Source organism: Polypterus senegalus, chromosome 14 (genome assembly GCF_016835505.1).
Source record: "Polypterus senegalus isolate Bchr_013 chromosome 14, ASM1683550v1, whole genome shotgun sequence".
Taxonomy (NCBI): Eukaryota; Metazoa; Chordata; class Cladistia; order Polypteriformes; family Polypteridae; genus Polypterus; species Polypterus senegalus.
This window is the reverse complement of record NC_053167.1, coordinates 87,516,454-87,541,558: the sequence shown is the minus strand read 5'-3', so window position 1 is coordinate 87,541,558 and position 25,105 is coordinate 87,516,454. Positions and strand designations below refer to the sequence as shown.

General features: G+C 35.2%; 2 protein-coding genes across 6 annotated transcripts in view; one reads left to right on the top strand and one right to left on the bottom strand.

Annotated features, from left to right (window-relative positions):
- Positions 1 to 24,386, bottom strand: part of LOC120514586 (BTB/POZ domain-containing protein 19-like) — a 60,575-nt gene extending 36,189 nt beyond the window's left edge. Inside the window, exons 1-4 of one of the 3 annotated variants that reach the window (XM_039735050.1) lie at positions 23,594 to 24,386; positions 17,546 to 17,774; positions 11,899 to 11,952; positions 663 to 722 (exon numbers count right to left, since the gene is read on the bottom strand). In XM_039735050.1, coding sequence (XP_039590984.1) covers positions 663 to 722; positions 11,899 to 11,952; positions 17,546 to 17,774; positions 23,594 to 23,694 — 444 coding nt within the window. In that variant the 5' untranslated portion in view covers positions 23,695 to 24,386. Of the gene's footprint in view, positions 1 to 662; positions 723 to 11,898; positions 11,953 to 17,545; positions 17,775 to 18,991; positions 19,119 to 23,511 lie in introns of those variants that run through there. The other 2 variants (XM_039735052.1, XM_039735051.1) reach the window with 2 other exon arrangements.
- Positions 1 to 25,105, top strand: part of LOC120514587 (tctex1 domain-containing protein 4) — an 85,536-nt gene that overhangs the window by 48,388 nt on the left and 12,043 nt on the right. The window contains exon 1 of one of the 3 annotated variants that reach the window (XM_039735056.1): positions 22,659 to 22,874. The exons of the other annotated variants lie outside the window; for them this stretch is intronic. The gene's annotated coding sequence lies outside the window, so the exon portion shown is untranslated. Of the gene's footprint in view, positions 1 to 22,658; positions 22,875 to 25,105 lie in introns of those variants that run through there. 3 annotated transcript variants of the gene reach the window in all.

Genomic DNA, 25,105 nt, shown 5'->3' with positions numbered 1-25,105 from the left:
CAGGGGATGGAAGGCTAACAGACCAGGAGGAGAGTCAGCTGCAGCTGCAGGTAGGGCGACTCACCTGTTGCACAGCCCATATGGGAGAAGCAGGGGAGCCGGCAGTTAGAATGAAGGCAGCACTGGGTTTTTATAAAGCTTCTAGCCTGATGATTTTAACCTTGTTTTAATTGGAATATTTATTGGATTTTTAATCTCCATTTTTATCACCTTGTTTTTATGGATTATTTTGTTTTGGTTTTGTTTTTAATAAAAGCACTTTTACACTATCCCCTTGCTCCCAGTGTGATCTGTCTTCATTACACAGCTCATCCGTTTATATCACTGATGGTGTTAGGTTGGAGAGGCTCCCAAAAGAGAGCTTAAAGGAATAGGTTCTAAAACACAGTTAAAAAATATTCTGTTATAAAGTAAAAGCTAATGTTAATGTAATGTGACATTAAAAAGGTAAACTAAAGCATTAATCACTTGTTAAAGATGGAGATAGTGGTATTTAATTTTGGTTGAGCAAATTTCTATAAATGCAGAAGAATACACTGTCATTTTAAAGATAGCTGGTACATTTGTCTTCCAATGTCCAATAAATATGATAAATGAAACAAATGCACTAACAAAAATATCTTTATGGTATAAAACAAAGAACTGAAAATGTCATCTCTTACCTGGAATGCCTCAGAAACTGTTTCAGCTGTTAATGTATCAGTGATAAATTCTATGCACAGCTAAATTTTACAAGAAAAAATAAGGAAACATAAAAGTGATGTTAGGATATACAAGAAATGTCAAGTTAAACAAAACTACATCTTTAAATATGTAATTTATCCACTAATGAACAGGTGAAGTTCAAATCAGAAAGCAGAGCAATGCTATACCTATGGAATGTGTACAGGACCACTATACAAAAATTCTTTGAGAGGTATTTGTCTAATATTTATTATTATTTACTGTACATAAGAGCTCAAAATTAAATTTTGGTAGCAATATACAAACTGCAGATTAAGCATGGGAGTACTCAAGACAAAGACAAAAAACTTAAATTAATAAAATGCTTTAAAATAAATAAAATCATCAATTATTCATAAGAATGAATGAATTTAAGTGCAGCTGAAATGGTTTTCATACTGTGATAATTCTATCCATTATCTGTTTACAATTCTGTGCTCAATAGTAAATTTTACTCATGAGTGCAAACATATTGTATTCATACAGCACCAAAACCCTTGAATTCCTAATATATTAATAATTTAAAAGAACTTTTTTTGGTATTAACAGTACTAAGATTTTGTTGCATGTGAAAACAGTTATCGAAATCTTAGCAAATAAAATACAAAATTAGTAACAACAATAAAAAAAATCAACAGGTATACACCCCAGTTTAGTGAATATATCATTTTGAAACCTTTTGTAGACATTACAATAAGGGAGTATTGTACACCTTTCCCATGACTAGTGTTTTGAAGTGATTTTATAATTGCTTGAATTGAATGTTTGTGGTTATTATATAATGTTTGTTGAGATCTGTAGTAACATACTGTGCATTTTCCCAGAGCTTGAGGCATTTTACTCAAATGTATGAGATACACCATAATTACACACAAATGGACTCCATTTAACTGTGTTATTTCAACAATTAACTGCATCAAAGTATTTCTGGACTGCCATCACAAAAGGGAGAGTAATTAACAAATCCGGTTGTCATTAAAATTTATAATTAATTTAAAAAAAAAATTAAAGGCTTATTTACTCTCATTATGAAATGGTATTTTGTTTTCTTGAAGACATAAGAGAGAATTACCATACATTTTGTTATTAAATGATGTATCAATTTGTGGAATTTGGTGTCCTAGGAACTTAACAATAATTAGAAAGAAGGAACATGCTCTATCAACAAAAATCGCAGTGAGCGTGCATCCGCTAAGCTTGAAGCACTTTTTAAGTTATAAGATTTGCTGTAGAAAAAAGGGAAAAAAATATAGACAGATGTGCTACACGAACACAAAAAAGTTAGTTAGATATGACAAGCTGCCGATTGTACAAAAAGAATAAAAAAAACAAACAAAATGTAAAGTATGCACTATATGACAGCGTTTCTTCTATAACACAGAAGTTTAGTTCAAATGGTTAAATACAAAAACTATACGCATTTCATTAAATTGAAAAAAAAGGCCCACAATGAAGACTAATCATTCAACAGCCAATCATGAAATATGTATCAGAATAAAAACTGTTAAAGCAGTAAGAAATCCCAAATGGTGTAAATGAAGTTAGGCATAGCATATACTACAGATACACTAAACAGCACGAAATTATAGAAAGTCAAATGGGACCTGTAATAAAATGAACCGGAAGGGGAAAATTATTCCTTATAGCTAATTATGCCTCACAAGTGCCTAACGTGCATCAAAATTACAATGTACTGCCCTTTACAGTTTGATCATTGGCTATTTAAAATCAAATGATTATGCTGTGACCTAATATTACAAATAAATGTGTTTAACCATGCAACTTCAAGGTTCAAGCACTTGAACATGACAAATATGAGTAGTCGACAAAGTCTAATATTAAAGTTCATAGCTAGCTCCATGAAATCCCTCAGATCTGCATTTTCTATAGTCAAATATGTCTAGCTCCTTAGAAAAGGAACATATGCATGGTTCTTGGATCTAGAATTTTTGTTCTACACACTGGTATCTTAACCATGTAATGGTGCAGGTTGGCCCCATGCTCCCACTCCTGTTTGGTGCCCTGTTGAATGAATCTGAAATCACAACAATTTAATCACAACCTGTTGGAAGAACTGGTTTAAGATTGTCTCAGTTGTGGGACATTTACTGTAGAGTAAATGGATCATGGAACACAAGAACAGGTAATCCGTGTTTTGTTTTAAGACCAGTATATCAAAGCACCAATGTAAGATGAAGCCTGGGTAGTTTAAAAATTCTCTAACAATCTAGGCAGATTATAAACAGCAGAAGTCATTGAAACTTTGAGATCTAGTTATCATAATTTAATTTCCACAGTGTTGTGGTAAAGCACAGGGTATACACAATGACTATAAAGTTTTTATTTTAGTAAGGCAAACTTTCAGAAGATGAAGCAAAATCTTAAAGTAACAAATTGGGATGGAATTTTATATATGGAGATTGTTGAGGAGAAGTGGAGTCAATTTATAAGTATAGCTCTGATGCAGGACAGGTTCTTTCCAAAATTAAAACTAAAAGGCAAATATACAAGAAACCTTTGGTGAATTAGTAAGGAGCAGAGAAAGATATTATAGAAAAAAATGGGTTATATCTATACTAAAAAAAGGCAATGACTCATCACTAATTCTCCAACTTCACGTGTAGGTAGAAGGCTGAAATTTGGTACTTATTTCGGTGGTATGATACCACTGTCGGCCGCCATATTGAACTTTTCAACGGTCTTTGTTACTTATGGGCCCATCTTCAAGAAATTTGGTACGCGGGTTCCCAATGCTAACTGAATCCTACTTACATACATATATACGTCCACAGCCTGCAGCTCGGTCACTGTGTGAGGCGGCATTGGGTCCCCCATCCCAACACCTCCCACGTTGTTGGCGGCCTGCCTATATAAGGCCGTCCGTCGCTCCAGTCTCTACATTCCCTTCCTTGCTACGCCACGGGATTCACGTCACCCTGCTAATAACTACAGCCTTTTAATTTAATCCACGGCTTCTCCGCTGTTTTATTGTTCATTTATTATGATTATAGTTATTGTGTAGGTATTTTAGACTTACTTTACATTGTTCAGGTACCCATTTCCTTTATCATTCCAACCGTACCCCCATTAACATGTCTATCGAGGTGATCACCATCGATCAAAGAACTGTCACTTACCGAGTTGTTTCCATGCCCGGAGATGGCACCTACCTTTTCCATTCTCTTTGTTACATATTGCACGGCCATATCAGGGTCACTCTTGATATCCGGAGGAACATTGTGTCTTATGTATTGAATAACTGGGACAGGTTCAAGGTGTGGACTGATGACGGTACAGGAGATAATTATACTACACAGGAGCACTATAGGAGTGAAATGCTTAAGCCCTTCACCTATGCATCTGCATGTGAGTTGATGGCTGCCGCTGAATTGTTCGGTTGTCGCTTTCAAGTGTACCGAAATGGCCAAATATTTTATACCTTTCGGCAACCGCCAATGCCTCTTAAACATCTTAGATTCACAGGTGACGATTTCAGTAGTGGACACTTTGATGTTTATGAATGTTTAAACTCTTAAAAGCTGGATGTGAAGTTATCGATGAAACCGGTTGTATACTTACAATGCTTGACAGATGCCGAATGTCTCTTCAACACAAGTCCTACAAATACTGTTGTAATTGAAACAAACCATGAAACTCAAACCGACAGCAGCAATCCAAGCTGTGAGATTTGAAACAAGATTACTGTTCACATGGCCAACTGTACGTTGCATGCTCAAGAGTAAGCTCAGCGCACAGCTTGGTCATATTACAACTGGAGGGCCAAACTCACAATGTGGTATACAAAGAGATACTTAGCAAATAATTATTGGTATATTTTCCCTCAGTTTAAAAAGGTTTCATTTTCTTCTTAATAAAAATTTTAAGGCAGTATTTCGCGGCTGCGAAGCGCAAGTATTTTGCTAGTAATAGATAAAAGTAAAACAATGTTAATTATACCTTACAAGCTCATGATGGGTAAAGGTGAAAAGGGAAATCAGAAAAGCCAAAAAGCAGTTAGTCAAAATTACTACTGAAAATGCAAATGTCAGTCCTTAGAGGCTGGTCAAGTATTTTAGCAGCAATAGAATGTTGAAATTGAAGGCAGCTTAAATTAAAAACTTTACAGAATAAGTGATATATATAGCCTTCTACTGTGAATAATTTGAAAAAGTAACTAGTAAATATAAGTATTACAGAAATGCTAAAAGAGTTTGAGATTACTGAAGTAATGCTACAATTAAAAGGCCAATAATTACTAATGAGAAAACATCTAACAATTATACAAGAATTCTCGAAAGAAGATACGGATAAAACACAAAAATACTGATGCTTGGGGTATTTCCTGAAGAATTAAAGCTAGCAAACATCATCCAGATATTGTAAACAAGGTGATTGGACAATAGTAACTGGAAAAATAATGTAACCAATTACTAAAGATAAAATCTAGCTACAATTAAGAACATACAGTGCATCCGGACAGTATTCACAGCGCATCACTTTTTCCACATTTTGTTATGTTACAGCCTTATTCCAAATGGATTAAATTCATTTTTTTCCTCAGAATACAATACACAACACCCCATAATGACAATGTGAAAATGGTTTACTTAAGGATTTTGCAAATTTATTAAAAATAAAAAAAACGGAGAAATCACATGTACATAAGTATTCACAGCCTTTGCTCAATACTTTGTCAATGCACCTTTGGCAGCAATTACAGCCTCAAGTCTTTTTGAATATGATGCCACAAGCTTGACACAACTATCCTTGGCCAGTTTCACCCATTCCTCTTTACAGCACCTCTCAAGCTCCATCAGGTTAGATGGGAAGCGTCGGTGCACAGCCATTTTAAGATCTCTCCAGAGATGTTCAATCGAATTCAAGTCTGGGCTCTGGATGGGCCACTCAAGGACATTCACAGAGTTGTCCTGAAGCCACTCCTTTGATATCTTGGCTGTGTGTTTAGGGTCGTTGTCCTGCTGAAAGATGAACCGTCGCCCCAGTCTGAGGTCAAGAGCACTCTGGAGCAGGTTTTCATGCAGGATGTCTCTGTACATTGCTGCAGTCATCTTTCCCTTTATCCTGACTAGTCTCCCAGTTCCTGCCGCTGAAAAACATCCCCACAGCATGATGCTGCCACCACCATGCTTCACTGTAGGGATGGTATTGGTCTGGTGATGAGCAGTGCCTGGTTTCCTCCAAACGTGACTCTTGGCATTCACACCAAAGAGTTCAATCTTTGTCTCATCAGACCAAAGAATTTTGTTTCTCATGGTCTGAGAGTCCTTCAGGTGCCTTTTGGCAAACTCCAGGCAGGCTGCCATGTGCCTTTTACTAAGGAGTGGCTTCCATCTGGCCACTCTACCATACAGGCCTGACTGGTGAATTGCTGCAGAGATGGTTGTCTTTCTGGAAGGTTCTCCTCTCTCCACAGAGGACCTCTGGAGCTCTGACAGAGTGACCATCAGGTTCTTGTTCACCTCTCTGACTAAGGCCCTTTTCTCCTGATCGCTCAGTTTAGATTGCCGGCCAGCTCTAGAAAGAGTCCGGATGGTTTCGAACTTCTTCCACTTACGGATGATGGAGGCCACTGTGCTCATTGGGACCTTCAAAGCAGCAGAAATTTTCCTGTAACCTTCCCCAGATTTATGCCTCGAGACAATCCTGGTCTACAGACAATTCCTTTGACTTCATGCTTGGTTTGTGCTCTGACATGAACTGTCAACTGTGGGACCTTATATAGACAGGTGTGTGCCTTTCCAAATCATGTCCAATCAACTGAATTTACCACAGGTGGACTCCAATTAAGCTGCAGAAACATCTCAAGGATGATCAGGGGAAACAGGATGTACCTGAGCTCAATTTTGAGCTTCATGTCAAAGGCTGTGAATACTTATGTACATGTGCTTTCTCAATTTTTTTATTTTTAATAAATTTGCAAAAATCTCAAGTAAACTTTTTTCATGTTGTCATTATGGGGTGTTGTGTGTAGAATTCTGAGGAAAAAAATGAATTTAATCCATTTTGGAATAAGGCTGTAACATAACAAAATGTGGAAAAAGTGATGCGCTGTGAATACTATCCGGATGCACTGTACATTAGTCGGTTTAGATGTAAGAAGACTGTGTATTACAAATAAGGCAGAATTTAAGGAAGGTGCAAGAAAGAAGCATATGGTCATGGTAAAGCATACAGAACAATTTGTCTTGAATTTCATTTTCAAAGCAGCAGAGATTCAAGGTGCAGTCTGTACGGTCAAAGAGTCTACATGGTGTAAGATGGCTCTGCCTGGCACTTCACAAATATTTTAATAGCTTCATTCTATCCTTTAAGAAAATGATTTAGATTAAGTACTGTTCATTAGATTCTGGCAGATTCTTGCATCCTTCCCTGCTTTTTCTGTCTTTCTTTCAATAAATTTTAGACAGCATGAAGTTTACATCTTGAAAATCTACTTCAGTCTTGTTGCATACCTTATTATGATTCCAAGTCTGTCAAAGTGTGTTAACTTGGCCTTTTCCAAACCTCTCCCTTTTGGTTACCATACATTCATTTATCTGTTAAATGTAAGAACTAGAACACACCTGGTTGGGGTAATCATTATCTCAATAATTAAATTAGGTGTGACATTTGTAAATTTTAACAATTACCACTATAATGCTTTTTGCATTCAATTTTTAATTTTAGGTGCATCAAGCATTTAATTGCTACTCTCAAAATATCAAGCAGAAGTGACAGTTTGGTGTCCAATGATTGTTTAGGCACAGTAGATTACAGGGATATAAGAAGGGGAGTCAGGGTCACAGGTTTGCTGTAATATTTAATATAACCAAAGGATTTATATGCTAAAATGAGTTACATTTCTAGAAACACAAGGACAGCACTGTGAAACAATATAACCTAGGACTAAACAATGCCATCCCAAGGAAACTCTTTAGTAAGTCAGCAGCAAAATAATTCCTTTCACATAATTTAATCCTTAAATGCTGAACTATATGCCATTTGAAACTCTCAGTTTCCAGATGTGATTACATTATCCTGAATAAAAAATAATGACCAAGTACAATATTTTTAGAACTATTTAATTTTTCAAAATGTCTGCTTAAAAAAGAACTGTAATTTAATCAGAGTGACTGAGAGATAAATAGAGAGTGAAGGAGAAGGTAACATTCACAAAGGATATAGCACTAAAGTAGGACTGAAAAATAATTTTATACTACATACACACAATTCTGCTAAAAGACACATCATGCTGATAACCAGTGGTTCTGTTCACAAAAAGTTTACAGGCTCACATTCTAGAAATTTAACTGTTCTGAGATTTACTTATCTTTTAGATTCAGAAAGACGCTTTCTATTGTCTTGAACTTGCTGCACAAGTGTCTTAAGTTACTTCATTTTAAATCTCTTGCTAATATAAAATTTTCAGTCATTTGCTGTTTCTTTCTAAAGGCAGCAGCAGAATTCGCAAATAAATAGCAAAGCAACTGGTCATTAGCCAGATTGTCATTTTCACTAGTTTGTGGATTTATCACTAACCAGAATACTTTGGGAAAATATTGGTTGAGAGATTTAGCAGTTCTACTCTTCCCCAATTCATTTTGTTGATTTTTCCAGGAAAAATAAGAGGCTGGGGGATATTTCTGATATAAAAGAACAAATGCAGTTAAAAGGAATACTAAATAATACTAAGTAAATTGCATTATTGTTTAGAAACCAACTGGAATGAAATCCAGCAACTACATGGGTCTTCCAGGGATTTGTTTAACTATAAAGCATACAATGGACTATACCAGATATAATTTTTAAGGTAAAAAAGATATAGGATTTGAACTGGAACAGTACTTCTTTAAAGAAACAGCAGAAAAAAAAGACAATTGACATATGCACTCTATGTTAAAGTACAGATAACAAACAATATAAATGCAAAATAATTCATTATTACTACTCAGTCTTTCACTTTTGTTTGTTATTTATTTTATATAGGAGAATATATGTTATGATAAGCAGATACAGGTGCAAAAGGGACAAAGTTAGCTGTTGTTTTGGTGGTTACATGCATCTCATTTGTTCAGTGGTTATTGCTGATGCTGCTGCGTTACAGTTCCAGAAAGCTAATTATATTTTAGCCCAGAAAGTACCTGCATGGAGCTTATACATTCTACCAATGTCTGTATGTAATTTCTCTAATATCCTGGCTTTCTATAAACACCCAAAAAATATGCATGAATTAGCAACACTAAATTGGTCTGGTACAAGTTGGTTTGGGTATGTAATGTGATAGATGGTTGACAAATACAGGGTTGCTACCTTCTTTGTGCCCAAATCTGTTAAAATAGGAGATTGATGCCTCATAATCTTAAACATGGATTAAACAGCTTTAGAACATGACTACATGAATGGATAGCTGTGCTGATGCTTTCAGGAAAATTGAGTAATTTGCAATGTTCCTACATTAGTCAGCTAATAAAACATGAAACACACTGGACACAAACAAATTAAGCACAAATATTAACTGTATGCTTAAAAATGCCACTATATTAACTCTGCCTGTGTGGTTAATATCACCTCTGTAGACGCTGCAGATTTGGCACATTTTTGCTTCAGAAATCATTCATTTTACATATTATACAGGTTATTAGCAGTCAAAAACAGGCTATTAGCAGTCAAAAACAAATTTCAATTTCTGGTCTAATTACCCAAAACGTCTAAATGTCCATTGCTTTCTGTGAATATGGAAGAACCACATTGAACAAATATATATTTAACTGCAGAATTAGTCAGTCAATAACAGGTCAGATGCAGAGATACTGTAATTAGAATGGTGGGCTAACAGGATTTGCTTATACCTACAGTATATAATAAAAAATGCAACAAAGCAGGGTAATACAGCTAATATACTACTTGAGATGCAAAGGCATTGAAGATAATTTTCTTTACTACACTATAAAAAACATGCATATGCAAATCCCAGGAAATGTTTATATACAGCTACAGTATGTAGTTAATACCTGTAAATGAGTCATTTAATCCAAAGAAAGGCTGCATAAACTAAAGATGTACAGCCTACAAAAAAACCAAGAGATTAAACTAAAGTTTTCAAATTTCAAAAGAGTATGAAAACAACAAAAAATCAAGAGTTTCTGTTTACCTGCAGAAAAATTTGCAATGTGCCAGCTGTGTCATTTTAGCGCCTTACTTGTGAGCACACATTCAAAAAAACCTGAAACTTCAAATTTAGGAGTTAAGGTAGCCTCCTAATGTCAAATAACCAACACAACTGTTAGCTCAGTTGAGATCTATGATAAGAGCACAATTGGCCTTTATTGAAAAGAAAAAGAAAAGCAACAATGTAGAATAGAAGTGTTTTATAAAAAAAAAGCTGATAATGACTTTTTTTGGCAAACTCAGCTACTCTGCCTTTATATTTCTTATTTGTATACTGTTTGACCAGGAAAGAAATGCTCCATGTCAGAAAATTAAAATCTAATTTTATTTTGCATACACAAATTTATGTTATTTTTTGTTATTTGTCTCTTATACAAATTTCCCTTATGTGTTTAAATTGTTATACAATAAAATCAATACACAATGTACCGAATTCAGACATTATATATGCAAACAAAATTTAATAAATTTTATACTTTATGGAAATTTTACTGCAAGTAAATTTATATTTAATTTGCCGAAGGATATAAGGGGCCATGGTATAACAGGAAAATTCACAAAAGACAACTCAAAAACAGACCACTCTTTTAGACATATGGGTTCTTTAGGGGCTTGTGTTGATACACATTCCTTGCAATTTTTTACATTTTATATTTTTCTTCCAAAAATACAAATTTCAATGTAATCAAATATGTTTTGACATTATCTTTTATTCACAGTGTGATTAACAGTACAATAAACAAATATTGGGATGATAGCTTTCAATTTCTAATAAGAGGCAAGATGAAGAAGCATCTCTTACTCTTTCAGGTCTGGAAATATCTAGATTTCTGCCATTTACCACTATATATTCCAAACTTATATGCTACTATCTATATTTTCAAATCTAAAATATTGCATGGAAGTGAAGTAAGTATTGCCTGCTGTTTCACAGATCCAGCTTCATCATTTAAAATCCTATACCCAGGTGCCCATGCAGAGTTCTCCACATGGGATTTTTTCAGGGTACTTTAGGTTCCTTCCACATTTCAATGACATGGATATTAACTTAACTGGTGAATATAAACTGGCTTAGTGTGCATATGTGGATGAATGTGTCAGAGGGTCTGCTGAAGGACTAGTCCTCCATCTAGGGTTGGCCTCCACCTTATGCTGCTAGGGTAGGTTCCAGCAACATGCACCACCAACTAAATGAGTTTAAGAAAGTTTTATATTACAGCCTTGGGAATCAAGAAAGTGCTTGAATAAGGTGCTAAAGAGGAGAACAGTCACAGAATAGATTTCTATGTGTTGTACAGGAATCTTAAGCTTGGCAAATTATATTTCTGGTCAATAACCAACTGTCAGGATCATAAACAAATGGCTTGCACATAAAAATGTATGAAAGTCCTCTTTTTACAATATTTATTACAAAAAAAGTACATAAATAGATAAATTAACACAAAAACCTGATGTGAATACAAATTTGAATTAAACAATGAATTATATTGAACAGTAATTACTAAAAACAACAAAATGCAGTTGATATTAGTGCTATTCTGTTTAAAATTTTGCTATCTTAATATATAACAGCTACAGATATTTAGTACCGAGAAGAATAAAATATTTCAAGTAAATAATTATTAACTAGCGTGTTTATAAATAAAGATTATACAATAACTTTATAAAATTATCTCACTACCAAAGCAACAATGAAATGTTATAAAGTAGCTCACTCTCTCTATCTATTATATATATATATATATATATATTTATATATACACACAGACATATACACATACATCATATACTGTACACACACACATATGTCAATTCTATATTAATATATAATATACAGTAGTATTTATATTGCTGTCAATATCCCAAGACAGAATATGCACAATGTTTTCAATAATTCATTAATGTAAAATTAATGTCCTACTGTTAACCTTATGACCAAACTGAATTCCCAGTCCCACATCATGAAAGAAATGTCTTTCGTTAACCAAAATAAAATAAAACAAATACCTTTCGAAGATCATTCAGACCATATTCCACAGCCGATGTTAAAACTTCCAAAGCCTTAAATATGAACACGTCTAAAGTTAGATACAGGGAAAAACCAACAAAAATGAAATGCCTAAATTTATTAAAAGAGAAACATTAACATTTTGTGCCAACGTATATAAAATGTTTTAGGTTAAAATGAGAATGAAGAGCACTTGTGCTAATAAATGAGTTGCATCTGTAACTGATAATCATTAGTCACACTTTTGATTGAATGTGGTGACGGATAGCATTTTTAAAGTCATCTTCAGTCCCCCTGCTATGAATTAAAAATAAAGTGTTGATATAAAAGCTTACAAGACTATACTATTCCATCTTGATAAGTAAAACTTTCACATTTAAAACCAATTCTTACCTTAACTTCATAACTTTCATTATTAATTTATTTAATCTGATTTAAGAACCTTAAAACAGGCTACTGTGAGTGACTTAAAAAAAAAAAAAACACTAAGTCGAGCAGGAATCTGTCTGATTTTTTTTTTTTTTACTTCATCTGCTAATAAATTAACAAACAGGGTTACAAATCTGCAAGCACATGATTCTTTCAGAACAATCCTCAATTTTAATTTGCTAAGTAGTTCATCTAAAACTGAAGACATAAATAATCAAATGACTTATGCAGAGTCTGGACTCAGACAATTTGCTTCTATCAGCTCTGCAATCCTATGCAAAAAAGAAAACCTTTTATATTTGCACACAGAATTCACCAACCTAATAGAATGAATGTTAAAAAACACAAAGTTGTAAGGATTTAAGCAAGTAAGGCTGACATTACTTTGTGAAGTTTTAATGTTGGATCCCTTTAATAAAACAACATTATAAGCAAAATGCCACAGTAAGCACTTTTGTTTAGGACAGAAGAAGAAAAAAAAGACAAGTAGACGAATAAGGCAACTCTGTGTTCTAGTAAATAAGTAGTCTGAGTTACAGAGAATGAAAATATTATACTGCCAAATACATTTACTCAGTCATATAAACATTCTGTAGATTTTATTAGCGCATGATTTATTTGATAATCATCTCCTTTCCATCATGATAGTATTCAAACACTCTGTTACTGGCACAGACCGAGGAATGCAAAGAATAAAACCAGCAGATGGACTCTTACAGACACCTGAGGCCATCCCAGATGGGCTCATATGTTTGCTTATTATTAAGCAGTATATAGTCATCTTAGAGTGTACAGTCTTCATGTTTTAAAACTAATATGACACAAAACAAAATTTAAAATCCTCAGTCTGGGAAAAGTTCACGCTACAGTTTAGGGTTGTGCATTACAATACAATGAAAAGAATAAAAAAAAAATAGTATGCCATGCAGCACTGTATCTTACTCAGATCAAACAATATTATACTCTGTAATAAAATGGAAGAAAAAAAAAAATATTGCACTACACTTAAGCAAACATTTAACATTGCTTTCTTCCCAAAGAACTTGACTTCAGAATACATTTGTCTCTGTTGAGAAAGGATAAATAAAAAGGGATGGTAGATGTTTTACTCTGAATCAATGAAAAAGAAACAGTGTAAAAGTTCACGATGTACATTAAGTATGTCTCCATTAGAGGTGGTGGTAATCTAGATGAGTCTAATGCAGTAGTGTTTCATTAATCTTAGAAATATAAACTTTCTACAGAGTCATGCCACTAGTGAGCTCTTAGCAACAGCTTGTTTTGATGCAGTTAACTTTCTGTGACAGAAAGTGGAGTGTGCTGAGATCTGCTTGAAATAACAGCAAGAAGTAGTGAAACAAGTGCAAAATGTTTTCTCTTGCTTATATAAGAACTATTAAAGCTACTGCATTCTCCTCTGTGTTTTCAAATGAAGCGGTACTCTTATTTCCAAGACTTTGACATTGAAATTTAACTTTTTGCTGTTTTAAGCACACTGCTGCCGCTGGCATCAGTCTTACTTTAACAGTAAAGTTTCTGTAGTGATTGTGTGTGAAAAAGCTTGATGAGCCTAAAGAAGAACATATGATATGTTTATTTCAGGACTAATTATTATTTTCATTCAGTTGTTATGAGTTGGTGCTGGACTCCAGGTTAATAATGCATTAACCTGTGTATGCCATTTCAATGTATATATTTTATTAAAGTAATACAGATTTATTACAATCCCTGCCTAGTTACACTACTCATATAGAACAGATATTGGAAATATTTCCAATAAGGCAACAAAATATTACAAGGTTACTAGGTTTTTATATTGATGACAATTTAATCCCAACTGAAGAATCACTATGTGTTTATGATAAAGTTACTTAACATGTCATGACTTCAGCTGTACTAATACTTCAGCAAGTGGTGTAAAACTCACAGTCACTGTAGGCTATCAATTACACTTGTAATGTATGTTGAATTTCATATGTGAATGTTTGGCTTAATCAAACGGCTTATATAAACAACTGTATTATCATGTCAAGTCCCATTGGACAAAAGAATCAGTTAAAAAGACATATATAAAGAAATTCCGTTTGGTAATAGCCATTAAACTGGGTAACTGCATATGTTTATTTAATTGCGATAGATTCAAACATCTGATTTAAAATTACATTGAAATTACACACTCCTTAAGAATTACTCAACAGGTTTAAATAAAAAAAAATTAAAATATGATTGAATATTGTACAAACGAAATTGCAATATCCCCCACTGTGCAAAAAATAAATAAATAATAAATAAGTAAGTAAACAAACAAAGAAATTGGCCTCAACCTCAGCTTTCATGGTGATGTCGATCAAACGTTACACACAGGTTTTAACCCACCACTCACAAATGCTGTCCTAATAATGTGTGCCTTTTCAATTAAATATGTAATTTTATAATACAAATTAAAATACCCCATGTCTGTAAGGATGCTCCCTGATGCAACTGATTGACTATTCTATCTCCAAAGCAGCTAATCAAATACATCATATTTCCCTTTAAGGGTACTAGGCAAAAATACGGATGCATTTTATTATGATTACCAATCTACAGAATGAATTAAACTTCCCAAAAGAAGTAGTATCTATCAGTATCTGTGCATACTTGAATGTAATTTAAAATACTCATTTTACATATTGTCCAGTGTGCATTTAATGTTTAATTATTCCTTTAGAATATTACATTGTAAATCAAATGCAATACATATAAACATTTCTGTTCATTCCAAGTTTGATCATGTTAATCTATAATGCCACTGTTTTGCTTAAAGTGTAAGTTTGTTTTTTTTCTCATTGACTTAAAATCTGTTCAGATTTTAACAAAAGAAGAAAAGACAAATAAATAAATAAACATGCATGTATGATAATTTCTAGGGGTACATGTATCCATTAAAACTAAGACTGCCACATGCATGGGCCAGTAATGTCCTCCCAGTCATTCAAAAACAACCAAAAATTGCCAAAGAATGTGCACATTCTAAACTTTCAAAGACCAGGCTAAGGATATGAATCAAGTTTCCTGAAGCTATGAAATAGATTCACTAATTACTATACCACTATGCCATTAGTGAAAGAATTATAGTTAACAATGTACATTAACTAATATAGAAATCTATCCTCCATAAATACAATATATTGCCCAAAAGTATTGGGACACACCTCCAAATCACTGAATTCAGTGTTCCAATCACTTCCATGGCCACAGGTGTATAAACCCAAGCACCTAGCCATGCAGACTGCTTCTACAAACATTTGTAAAAGAATGGGTCACTCTCAGGAGGTCAGTGAATTCAAGCGTGGTACTGTGGTAGGATGCTACCTGTGAAATAAGTCCATTCGTGAAATTTTCTCACTACTAAATATTCCACTGTCAGCTGTTAGTGGTATTATAACAAAGTGGAAGTGATTGGGGACAACAGCAACTCAGCCATGAAGTGGCAGGCCATGTAAAATCACAGAGCATGCTGAGAAGCACAGTGTGTAAAAGATGCCAACTTTCTGTACAGTCAATAGCTAACAGACCTCCAAAAGCTCAAGAAAGGTTCGTAGAGAGCTTCATGGAATGGGTTTCAAGCCTTACATCACCAAGTGCAATGCAAAGCGTCAGATGCATTGGTGTAAAGCACACAGTCACTGGACTCTAGAGCAGTCGAGACGTGTCCTCTGGAGTGACGAAGCATGCTTCTCTGTCTGGCAATCTGATGGACAAGTCCGGTCAGGAGAACGGTACTTGCCTGACTGCATTAGTTTTGTGAAGGGGATTATGGTGTGCGGTTTTTTTTTTTTTTCCAGAGGTTCCAGTGAAAGGAACTTTTAATGATTCAGCATACAAAGCCATTTTGGACAATTTCATGCTCCCAACTTTGTGGGAACGTTTTGGGGATAGCTGCTTCCTGTCCAAACATGACTGTGCATGCGCCAGTGGACAAAGCAAGGTCTATAAAGAAATGGAGGAGCGAGTTTGGTGTGGAGGAACTTGACTGGCCTGCACAGAGCCCTGACCTCAACCCGACAGAACACCTTTGGGATGAATTATAGTAGGGACTGCGAGCCAGGCATTCTCGTCCAACATCAGTGCCTGACCTCACAAATGCTCACCTGGAAGAAATGGTTACAACTTCCCATAAACTACTCCTACCATGTGGAAAGCCTTCCCAGAAGAGTTGAAGCTGTTAAAGCTACAAAGGGTGGACCAACTCCATATTAAAGCCTATGTATTAAGAATGGGATGTCATTAAAGTTCATGTGTTTGGCAGGCATGCCAATACTTTTGGCAATATAGTGTACCACAAAGTAGAATAACTGTTACAGGATAAACTCAAATAAGTACACAGCAATATTTTTTTTTTATTTTCATTCTGAAAAGAAATCTCAAAATTCAGATAATGTGGAGGAGAGATTTCAAACTATTTTAGATTTATTTTCTGATGAGCTGAAGAACATGGAGACACATAATCCACTATGGTAGCAAAATATAGCAGACATAAACCAGAAGTCTCTACCAACACTGAGCAAATACAAAATGCAAGTATAATTTAAAAGTGCCCCCTGACGGATGAAAATTTCTATGGACTGTGGTGAAAATAAGGAAATTGTTGATGAAACCCATAAATACCCAAGATAAACATGCTCTGCCTAGCATTCTATCAAAGTGAAGCCCACAAGCTGTAAGGCGGTAAAACTAACCAATGTAACAGCAGGATGTTAACATCATATCCATTGAAAACGTAATTTTATAATAATAATAATGGATTGTACCATGAAGACTGACCAGATTGAGGAACACAATCACTTAAGAAACATGCAGCTGACTGGGAAAAGAAAATGTAATGATAAAACTAAAAAGGTTAAAAAGTATTCCTAATGCTAGATTTGCAGTATACGATAGCTTGTCACCAAAATAAAAACTAACTCAGGCTGATAAGTTGCTCTAGAAACTTCTGTTTTGGTCAACACATATTGATTCTGTACTGAAATATAGTCATAAATTGCAAATACTTTTTTAGCAGTAAAATACAATAAGCATTACTTATTTATTCGTTAATAAAAGACAAACTCTGTATCAATACTTGAAAGCCACAGTATTTTCACTAATTACTTTTATTTTATTAAAGATAAACCCAAAAATGATCAAATGCATTTCTGTTACCAAAAAAAATTACATAATTTAAGCATTACTTACAATGATCTTGTTCAAAGATACACAATTGGTGTACAGAAACTCAATCACTGCCAAGAACACATCTGGCTGCACTTCAGAGAGCACAAGGGGTTCTTCCAACCACTCCTTAACAACTGAACGTTGGAAATGATGGCTGAACATGCCATGAAAAACTTCACATCGGCAAGCAAGAATACAGCGGTGGGCAAACACCTCTCTCCTCTCTTTACCCACCAAAAATTTTACATCACTGCAATAAATAAAAAAAGGAAAAAAAATTATCCGAACAAAAGGAAAAGTAACAGATCATCACATTAACAAATATGGCTGAACCTAATTATTTTAATACAATTTAAAACTATATAAAAAACTGAAATAAATCACAGGCAAATGGGATATTTCACTCTGTAAAAAATAAAATATACCTTTCACTTTTCTGGGATCTTTGAAGTTCAAGTTTTTCATAAATTGTATACTTTTAACCCTGACATAAGCATTGCCTTTCAGCCAATGCTGAAAAAATAGGCTGAGGGTTAATACTGTCCTTTAATGCAAAATTAGATTCACACAAGTTAGAAAATGCATTTATGGTGCAACATTCTGCTACATTCGATGACTTACTTCATTGATTTAGAAGCCTGAGCATTTACTAAGTTACAACAATAAACAGTGTGTTTTCATATTTGTGAATATGAAACATTTTTGTAACAGTGAGTCATATACAAGAGTAACGTCAATAACAAAGCAATCAAACATCTTAGTTATACATATTTAACAGTGCTTTATAATATCATAACTAAAAATTAGATCGAATAGGCTTGTAGTAGCTCAACTACTACTACTTTTCAGAGACGGCAGAGTTCAACTCAAGTTAACTTAAAAATGGCACTAATCGATATGCTAATATTTTAGTTGCTGGATATGGCGCAACCTGTGTCTAATTATAGTTCAAATTTCTTAAGCATAACAGTTTTAAAAGAATTAAATGTAGAGTTAAAATCTGTGTTAACGTCTCATTCTACAACTGTTGTCTGATTTGGACAATGATAAATAGTAAGTCTGGGGCTTTGCCAATAAATTATAGTGTCAGAGAAATACTGAATCATTATAATGGTTAAATAACACAACTGTGAGGCTGTTTTTAGTGCAAAGTAAATATCATTCCACTTAATCCTGAGAAGGGACGTGGGATGCACTCTCGCACACACACCACCTAGGACAAATTTAGCATCACCAAGTCACCAAACCTGAAAGTCTGTGGACTGTGGAAGGAAACACACCCATATGCGGGGAGAACATACAAACTCCATGCAAAAACCACCTGTGATGTGAACATAACTTAAATAACTGAAGACATATTTGTTCATTCTGTACTCACCTATTAATGTGTACATAATTCCTTTCCAATTAAATTCATACCTAGGAAAAGTGATTTTTTTTCTTTCCTCTTTTTTATGATTAACTTACCTCAAGCAGTGGGAGAAGTGAGCTGGGATACTACAGGTGCGGCATTCCCAAAATTTCACTAACTTGTATTGGTGATCCATTTTATCATCAGTAGGGCAGTCAGATGAGTATAAGGCCGGAGTTATACTTCACGCGATGCGACGCATGCTGCAGCGGACTCTCCTGCTCCGCAAGCATTGTAGTGTTTATACTTGCGCGTGTACTTTACGTAAATCTGGAGGAATCCACCAGGTGGCAGTGCGGGATATTATCACGGTGAGAACAGGTTCGGCTTCTCTGTGCAGTGAATTGCCTAGAACACCTATTAAATTCCGATGACACCTTACCGCAATATCTCTGAAAAGGATGTTTATTGATTAAATCCATCAATCCAGGGATGTACCCATTCCAGCAAGCATTGGGCACGAGTGAGAAACAATCCCTGGACGAGGCCTCAGCTCATCGCAAGGTGAATACAAGCACACACATACACTAGCGTCATTTTAGCGGCACCAAATCCCCAAATCTGCATATCTTTGGAAAAAAACTGGAGCACAGTGTGGAATACAAGCAGGAAATACCAGCAACATAACTCCCTGCGAGACAGCAGTGCTACCGCTCCGCAATCGTGACATTCCCCATGTGTGTACTTATTCCCCCCATGTGTGAAATTATTAACAGTATTCATTATTTAAACAAAATTATATGTAAACTGTAACATACACACTTTAATGTATTTCATCATGAAAGTGATATAAAGTATAAATCAAAGGATTCTAAATGTGCAGAGAGTTGGAATATCATACATTTAATTTGTGCTGTGTGGTGATCTATCGCTGCTTGTCGCTGCTGTCAGGTCCAAAAAGCTCGTAGCGATTAAAAACTGGGATGACGTTTACGATGGTCTGCTTTAATGATAAAGAAACTACGAGGTTAAAGTGGACATTCCAAGATTAAAGTCGAAATTTCCACTTTAATCACAAAATACACGATTTCACTGTGTCTTTTATTTTTTTCTCTGTGGCTCAAATACAGCACTATACATTATATTGCTGTTATGAAGTTGCAGAAAAAAAGAAGACGGCACAAAAGATGGTATGTGAGACTTTTAAAATGTATCGGGTCATTACGATCGGGAATATGCGGCACTTGAATATAAAAGCACCACGAATCCATCTGTATGTCTGCATTTTGCTTCACCACATCGAACCATTCATCCAACAGCGAAGCACGCACATCGATCCCCGTAGGATCTGCATAGAGGCATTCTGTCACATGTAGATAGTAAACAGAGACTCTGACGTCACATTCCGACTTTTTTGCACACTGCGTCCCTCGACTTTTTTCCAAGAGCATCTGGCTGCAGCCACTGTAAGGTGTTCAGCTCCACAGTAAGCGGAAACACGTGACCGCCACAGTAGACGGAAAAACACCCCTCTTCTACTATCTTAAGCTTAGGCGTGCTATTTGCCTGTTGCTGCCTTCCCCATTGTTTTTTAAGATTAGGATTGTTGATTGGGTAGGTCCTATATTAGTTAGTCCTGTTTAGTCTTTTTAATTTTATCCTGCCTTGCACGTCCGGTTGTTCGGGTTGGCTTCATTTAGTTAAAAGAAACCGTTTTCATCGTACTCTTGTCTGGAAAGGTGTTCATCCATGTGTGTTTTTAGAAGGATTTTTTTAGTTTGCGGAAGAATTAGCTTTCTAAGTTGGATCCTGCACTGCCGCGTGTTACTTGTTGTCCGGGACAATTTCTGGACATTTCCACGAATGGTTATTTTATACACTAAAGAAGGAATATGCCCCCTCTCCCACTATCTTAAGCTTAGACATGCTATTTCACTGTTGCTGCCTTCCCCAGTGTTTTTAAGGTTAGGGCTGGTGATTGGGTAGGTCCTATATTCATTCGACTACTGTGGAGGTCACATGTTTCTGCTTACTGTGGAGCGCAACACTTTACAGTTGCTGCAGCCAGACTCTTCTCCTTTTTTCTGGTACTGCAACTTGCGCACGCGTCACGTTAATTTCTGAGGACCTGCTCAGAGGACGCGTCAAATGAATGCTGGGAACGCATGGCAGCCATGATGCGGGCGCGTACGCGTTTTGAGCGTGAAGTATAAACCGGCCCTTAGAGGGAAATATACAAGCTGAAGTAAAGTCTCTCGGGGTAAAATTGGAACCGCAAATTAATCAGTATCTAAAGTCGCACTGAATGTTTCACTGTTTTAAGACTGACAATTTTGCAAATTCGCTAATATTTTTCAATGTGAACTTTTGAAATATGAAAAACTCTGTACAGCACATTCTATTTTAAATATCTAAACAAAAACTAAACTTTCTGGACAAATTTCCTTGAAAAATAAGTGTGCTAAATTTCAGCAAATTTGGTCCACTGGGATTTGAGCCATTTCATATGACCAGACTGATGAACACACAGACATATATGGTAATCACAATAGGTGCTTTTCGCATTAAAAGCAAACACACTTAAATTGGAACAAATATGGATATAAATAAAGCAAAAATCTCTGATCACACATTATACAATTTCTATATTCAAGAAAGCCCATAATGTGCCCATATATTAGAAAAAAAACTTTTTAATAATTTTTGAAAATCATAGGTAGTAAAGGGGAAAAAAGTGTGCTTAACCCCAAATTGTTACCATTCCCATTATTTTTACTATCAAAATCAAACCAAGCTAACACCAATTCTGAAAATATCATCCATTAATTTCTTGATTCCACATTTTGAAAATCTAAGATGCTACAGTCTAGCTACCTACAATTTAAAAAGGAGGCCAATCACCTAACACAGACATTATTGAAATACTGAGGGGAGCTGGAGATACCACACAAATAGTGACTTGTTTGGAAAGAAAATCTAGAACCCTGAGGCGTGACAGTAATGCTAATCACTGAACCACCTCAATGCCTACCTTAATAAGCAGTCAATCTGTTTTACATAGTATTAACTGTCAGAACTGTCTTTTAAAGAATTTTATGTGTACTGAAGGCACATGTACAATGACAGTTACCTATACCACTTGAGACACTAGGAGCGAAGACTGTATTATTAAATTAATTTGCAACCTTCGAGCTTCAAACCCAAATAGTTTTTGTGCACTAAATGGCATAACACGTGAAACAGATGTAACCTTTTATTTTAGATCTTCTGCCTGAGTCAAGAGTTTCTGTAAACATTTACTTAGAAGCAAATGAAAAATATTATACTTTGCTCAAGGATATGAGATGTCAACGTTTGTATAATGATAGGTTTATGCAACAATAATTGGTACAACTCCTTATCACTCTTAATGGTCACACTTTTGCATTATAGGAGGTACTGGGATGATTCAATCCTGAATCAGTATGCAAGTGATGCCAACATTTACATATAACTCATTAAGCAACTTTCACTTCAGCAATCACCTGTCAAAGATTTTTACTTTTGCAAAGTGCAGAAACAATCACCCGAGGATCAAGCAAGCATCTTCTAGTCCCATGTTCACTCAGATACCAACATGCTTCAATACACTTGTATTAGGCAATAGTAGATGTTTACTAATCTCTCTAATCTGTCAGGAGATGACCCTTTGACACAGATAGAGACTTTTGTTTTGTTTTTGAAAAGTTACTATGGAACTGACCCCAGAGAGATGTTTTTTGGTCTGGATAATGAATGAAAAGCTCTTACAACACAGGACTCATATAATTATAAGTATACAACGACAGAGCTGCAGAGCAGCGTTTAAAATAGGATGGGATTGTACAACTACCTAAACTACATCGGCTTTTAGAAGTCCGTTTACACATTTGAAGGGCCACCACCGACAAATGACAAAGGTGTCCAACCGATTTACTTAACCATAAAAGAACTTATTTTAATAGCAAGTTATTTACCAAGGTAAGTTAATCAATCTTGCCTTCTGAGTCTTCTAAATACTTCTTTTAAACTTACCTAAATTTGAACTTTATTAATATATTCTAAAAATACAGATTTTTTTTTATTAAAAAATATAAGACGGTAACCAATTCTGGACATAACTCGTATTTGTCATTTATTTGTTTTTCTTCAAAATAAAACGCAGAATATTTCTGAAATCTCATTGTGTCATATCGTACCTTTTCTCCTAAAAGACTCCTAACATTTCTTAAGTTTATATCTCTTAGAAAATCAAGATACGTGTCTGAAATCTTAAATCTGCTTTATATTATAAAGAAAAATACTGATAAAATAACAAACGTCCGTGCCATACAACGTAATGTGATTTAGCAAAACAAATAGCAGCGCTTATCACTTTCACTGCGAAGGCATGAAGGACCTTCTGCTAAGCACCTTCGCTTTCTAACAGCGTAACAGCTGACTGACCTATAGCAGAAAAGTGCGGAAGTGTAATTGCGCAAACTGAAACTTTTTCCCCAAAAAAAAAAAAAAATAATAACGCCTGAAAGATGTCTTCTCGATTGTTCGTTTATTCGTTAGCTATCCAGACAACTTTACTTGTTAACATAAAACACTTCTGAAGACATCGTATGCTCACCGTCCGGGGAACTTCATAAGGCCTGTGCATTTTGTACGAATCATCGGGCTTTCTTTGAAATCTTTCACAGTCGGTCTCTCACCTGAATTCAGGATTGTTGACTAGACTCCGTAGGGCTGCAGTAAACGCGGTTGCACGTCCGTGTTTGCAAGCGGTGGGTAGTGGAGAACATTTCGAAGTCATTATGAAAACAAAACACGCGTTATATTTTGTTATTGTAAGTAAACGTTACACAAAGTAACTTGGGGAAAAAAAAAAAGTTTTATGTTAACTTTTAGAGGTCATACTGGCTGCTACGTAACACCGCCAGCAGCTTGACAAGCAGGCATAGAAGAAAGCGGCTGAGGATTGGCTGAAGAAGGTGGGGGTTGAGTTTGAATGAATGAAAAACCGAACGTTAATAAAAACATTTTTAACGTAATGATACGGACGATATATATAGTATAGTACGGGACAGTGTAAGTGTATACTCAGATTCTCCAATGAAGTCGGTGATCGCCTCACAGCACTCATTCCACCCCCGCTCACTTTTTGACTGCGTGAAATTTGCATTTCGTAAGTTTTGTTCTGAAGCTTGTCGTTTCGCCGAAATTCATCAAGATCGATTGAGGGGATTAGCGTGTATTACAGGTAGAGAGGTATGGTTACAGCCTTGCGCAGCCTATTGCTGTATTACCTTGAGCCGGATATTTTATGTACAGACAAGTAAGATTAAGGACACCGTAGCACATCAAGTTTACTTTCATACTACTTTATGAAGAAGCGTATCAACAAAAAATTGTTAATATTTTATACTGATCTTTCGCTTAATGTTTGTGACAGCCACTATGGGAATAATGCTGACATCATACGCTTTTAGCGCAATTTCAAGCTCAGGTAGTACCCAACACTACAGTACAATCGTCGAAAGTTTACTAGATATGCTTTTGGAATTTCTAGACAAACTGTGCAGCAGTAATACATTTTAACATCCATCTACATAAAACAGATAATGCTCAGGCATGTCTGGTCTCTGAAAAGTATTTCACCCCTGAAAAGACTAAATATCTTAAGGTCCCACAGATACCCTCTAAAATTTTTGAACAGTTGAAATTTCAAACTAACACTGTATTGTTTTAAAAAAGTAGGAAGAAGCAAGCCAAAAGCATATTTAAAAGTAGAGTTTCTTTGTATACTTGAAATAGATACTGCTTTAAATTTCAAACTAACACTGTATTGTTTAAAAAAGTAGGAAGAGGCAAGCCAGAAGCAAATTTAAAAATGAAGTTCCATTGTATGCTTGAAATAGACACTGCTTTTCATATGGGTTAGAGCTAAACCTTGAACCACTGCTGATCTTCAAATGAAAGTTTTGACACTTTTATCAGTTTGTGGTTTCTGTTTCATAACATTCTCAAACCTGATTAATCCAATTCAGGATTATGAGGGGGGTCAGCTTCAATTACTATAATTGAAATGAGTTTTATCTTAAATAAACAGTAGCATGGTGGATTAAATGTGTAATGTTTGACTAGCAAACACTGAATGCAAAGTGCCCATGTCTAATACAAACTAATTTATATCACTACAATCCTAGTTTAGCGCACTCACACTC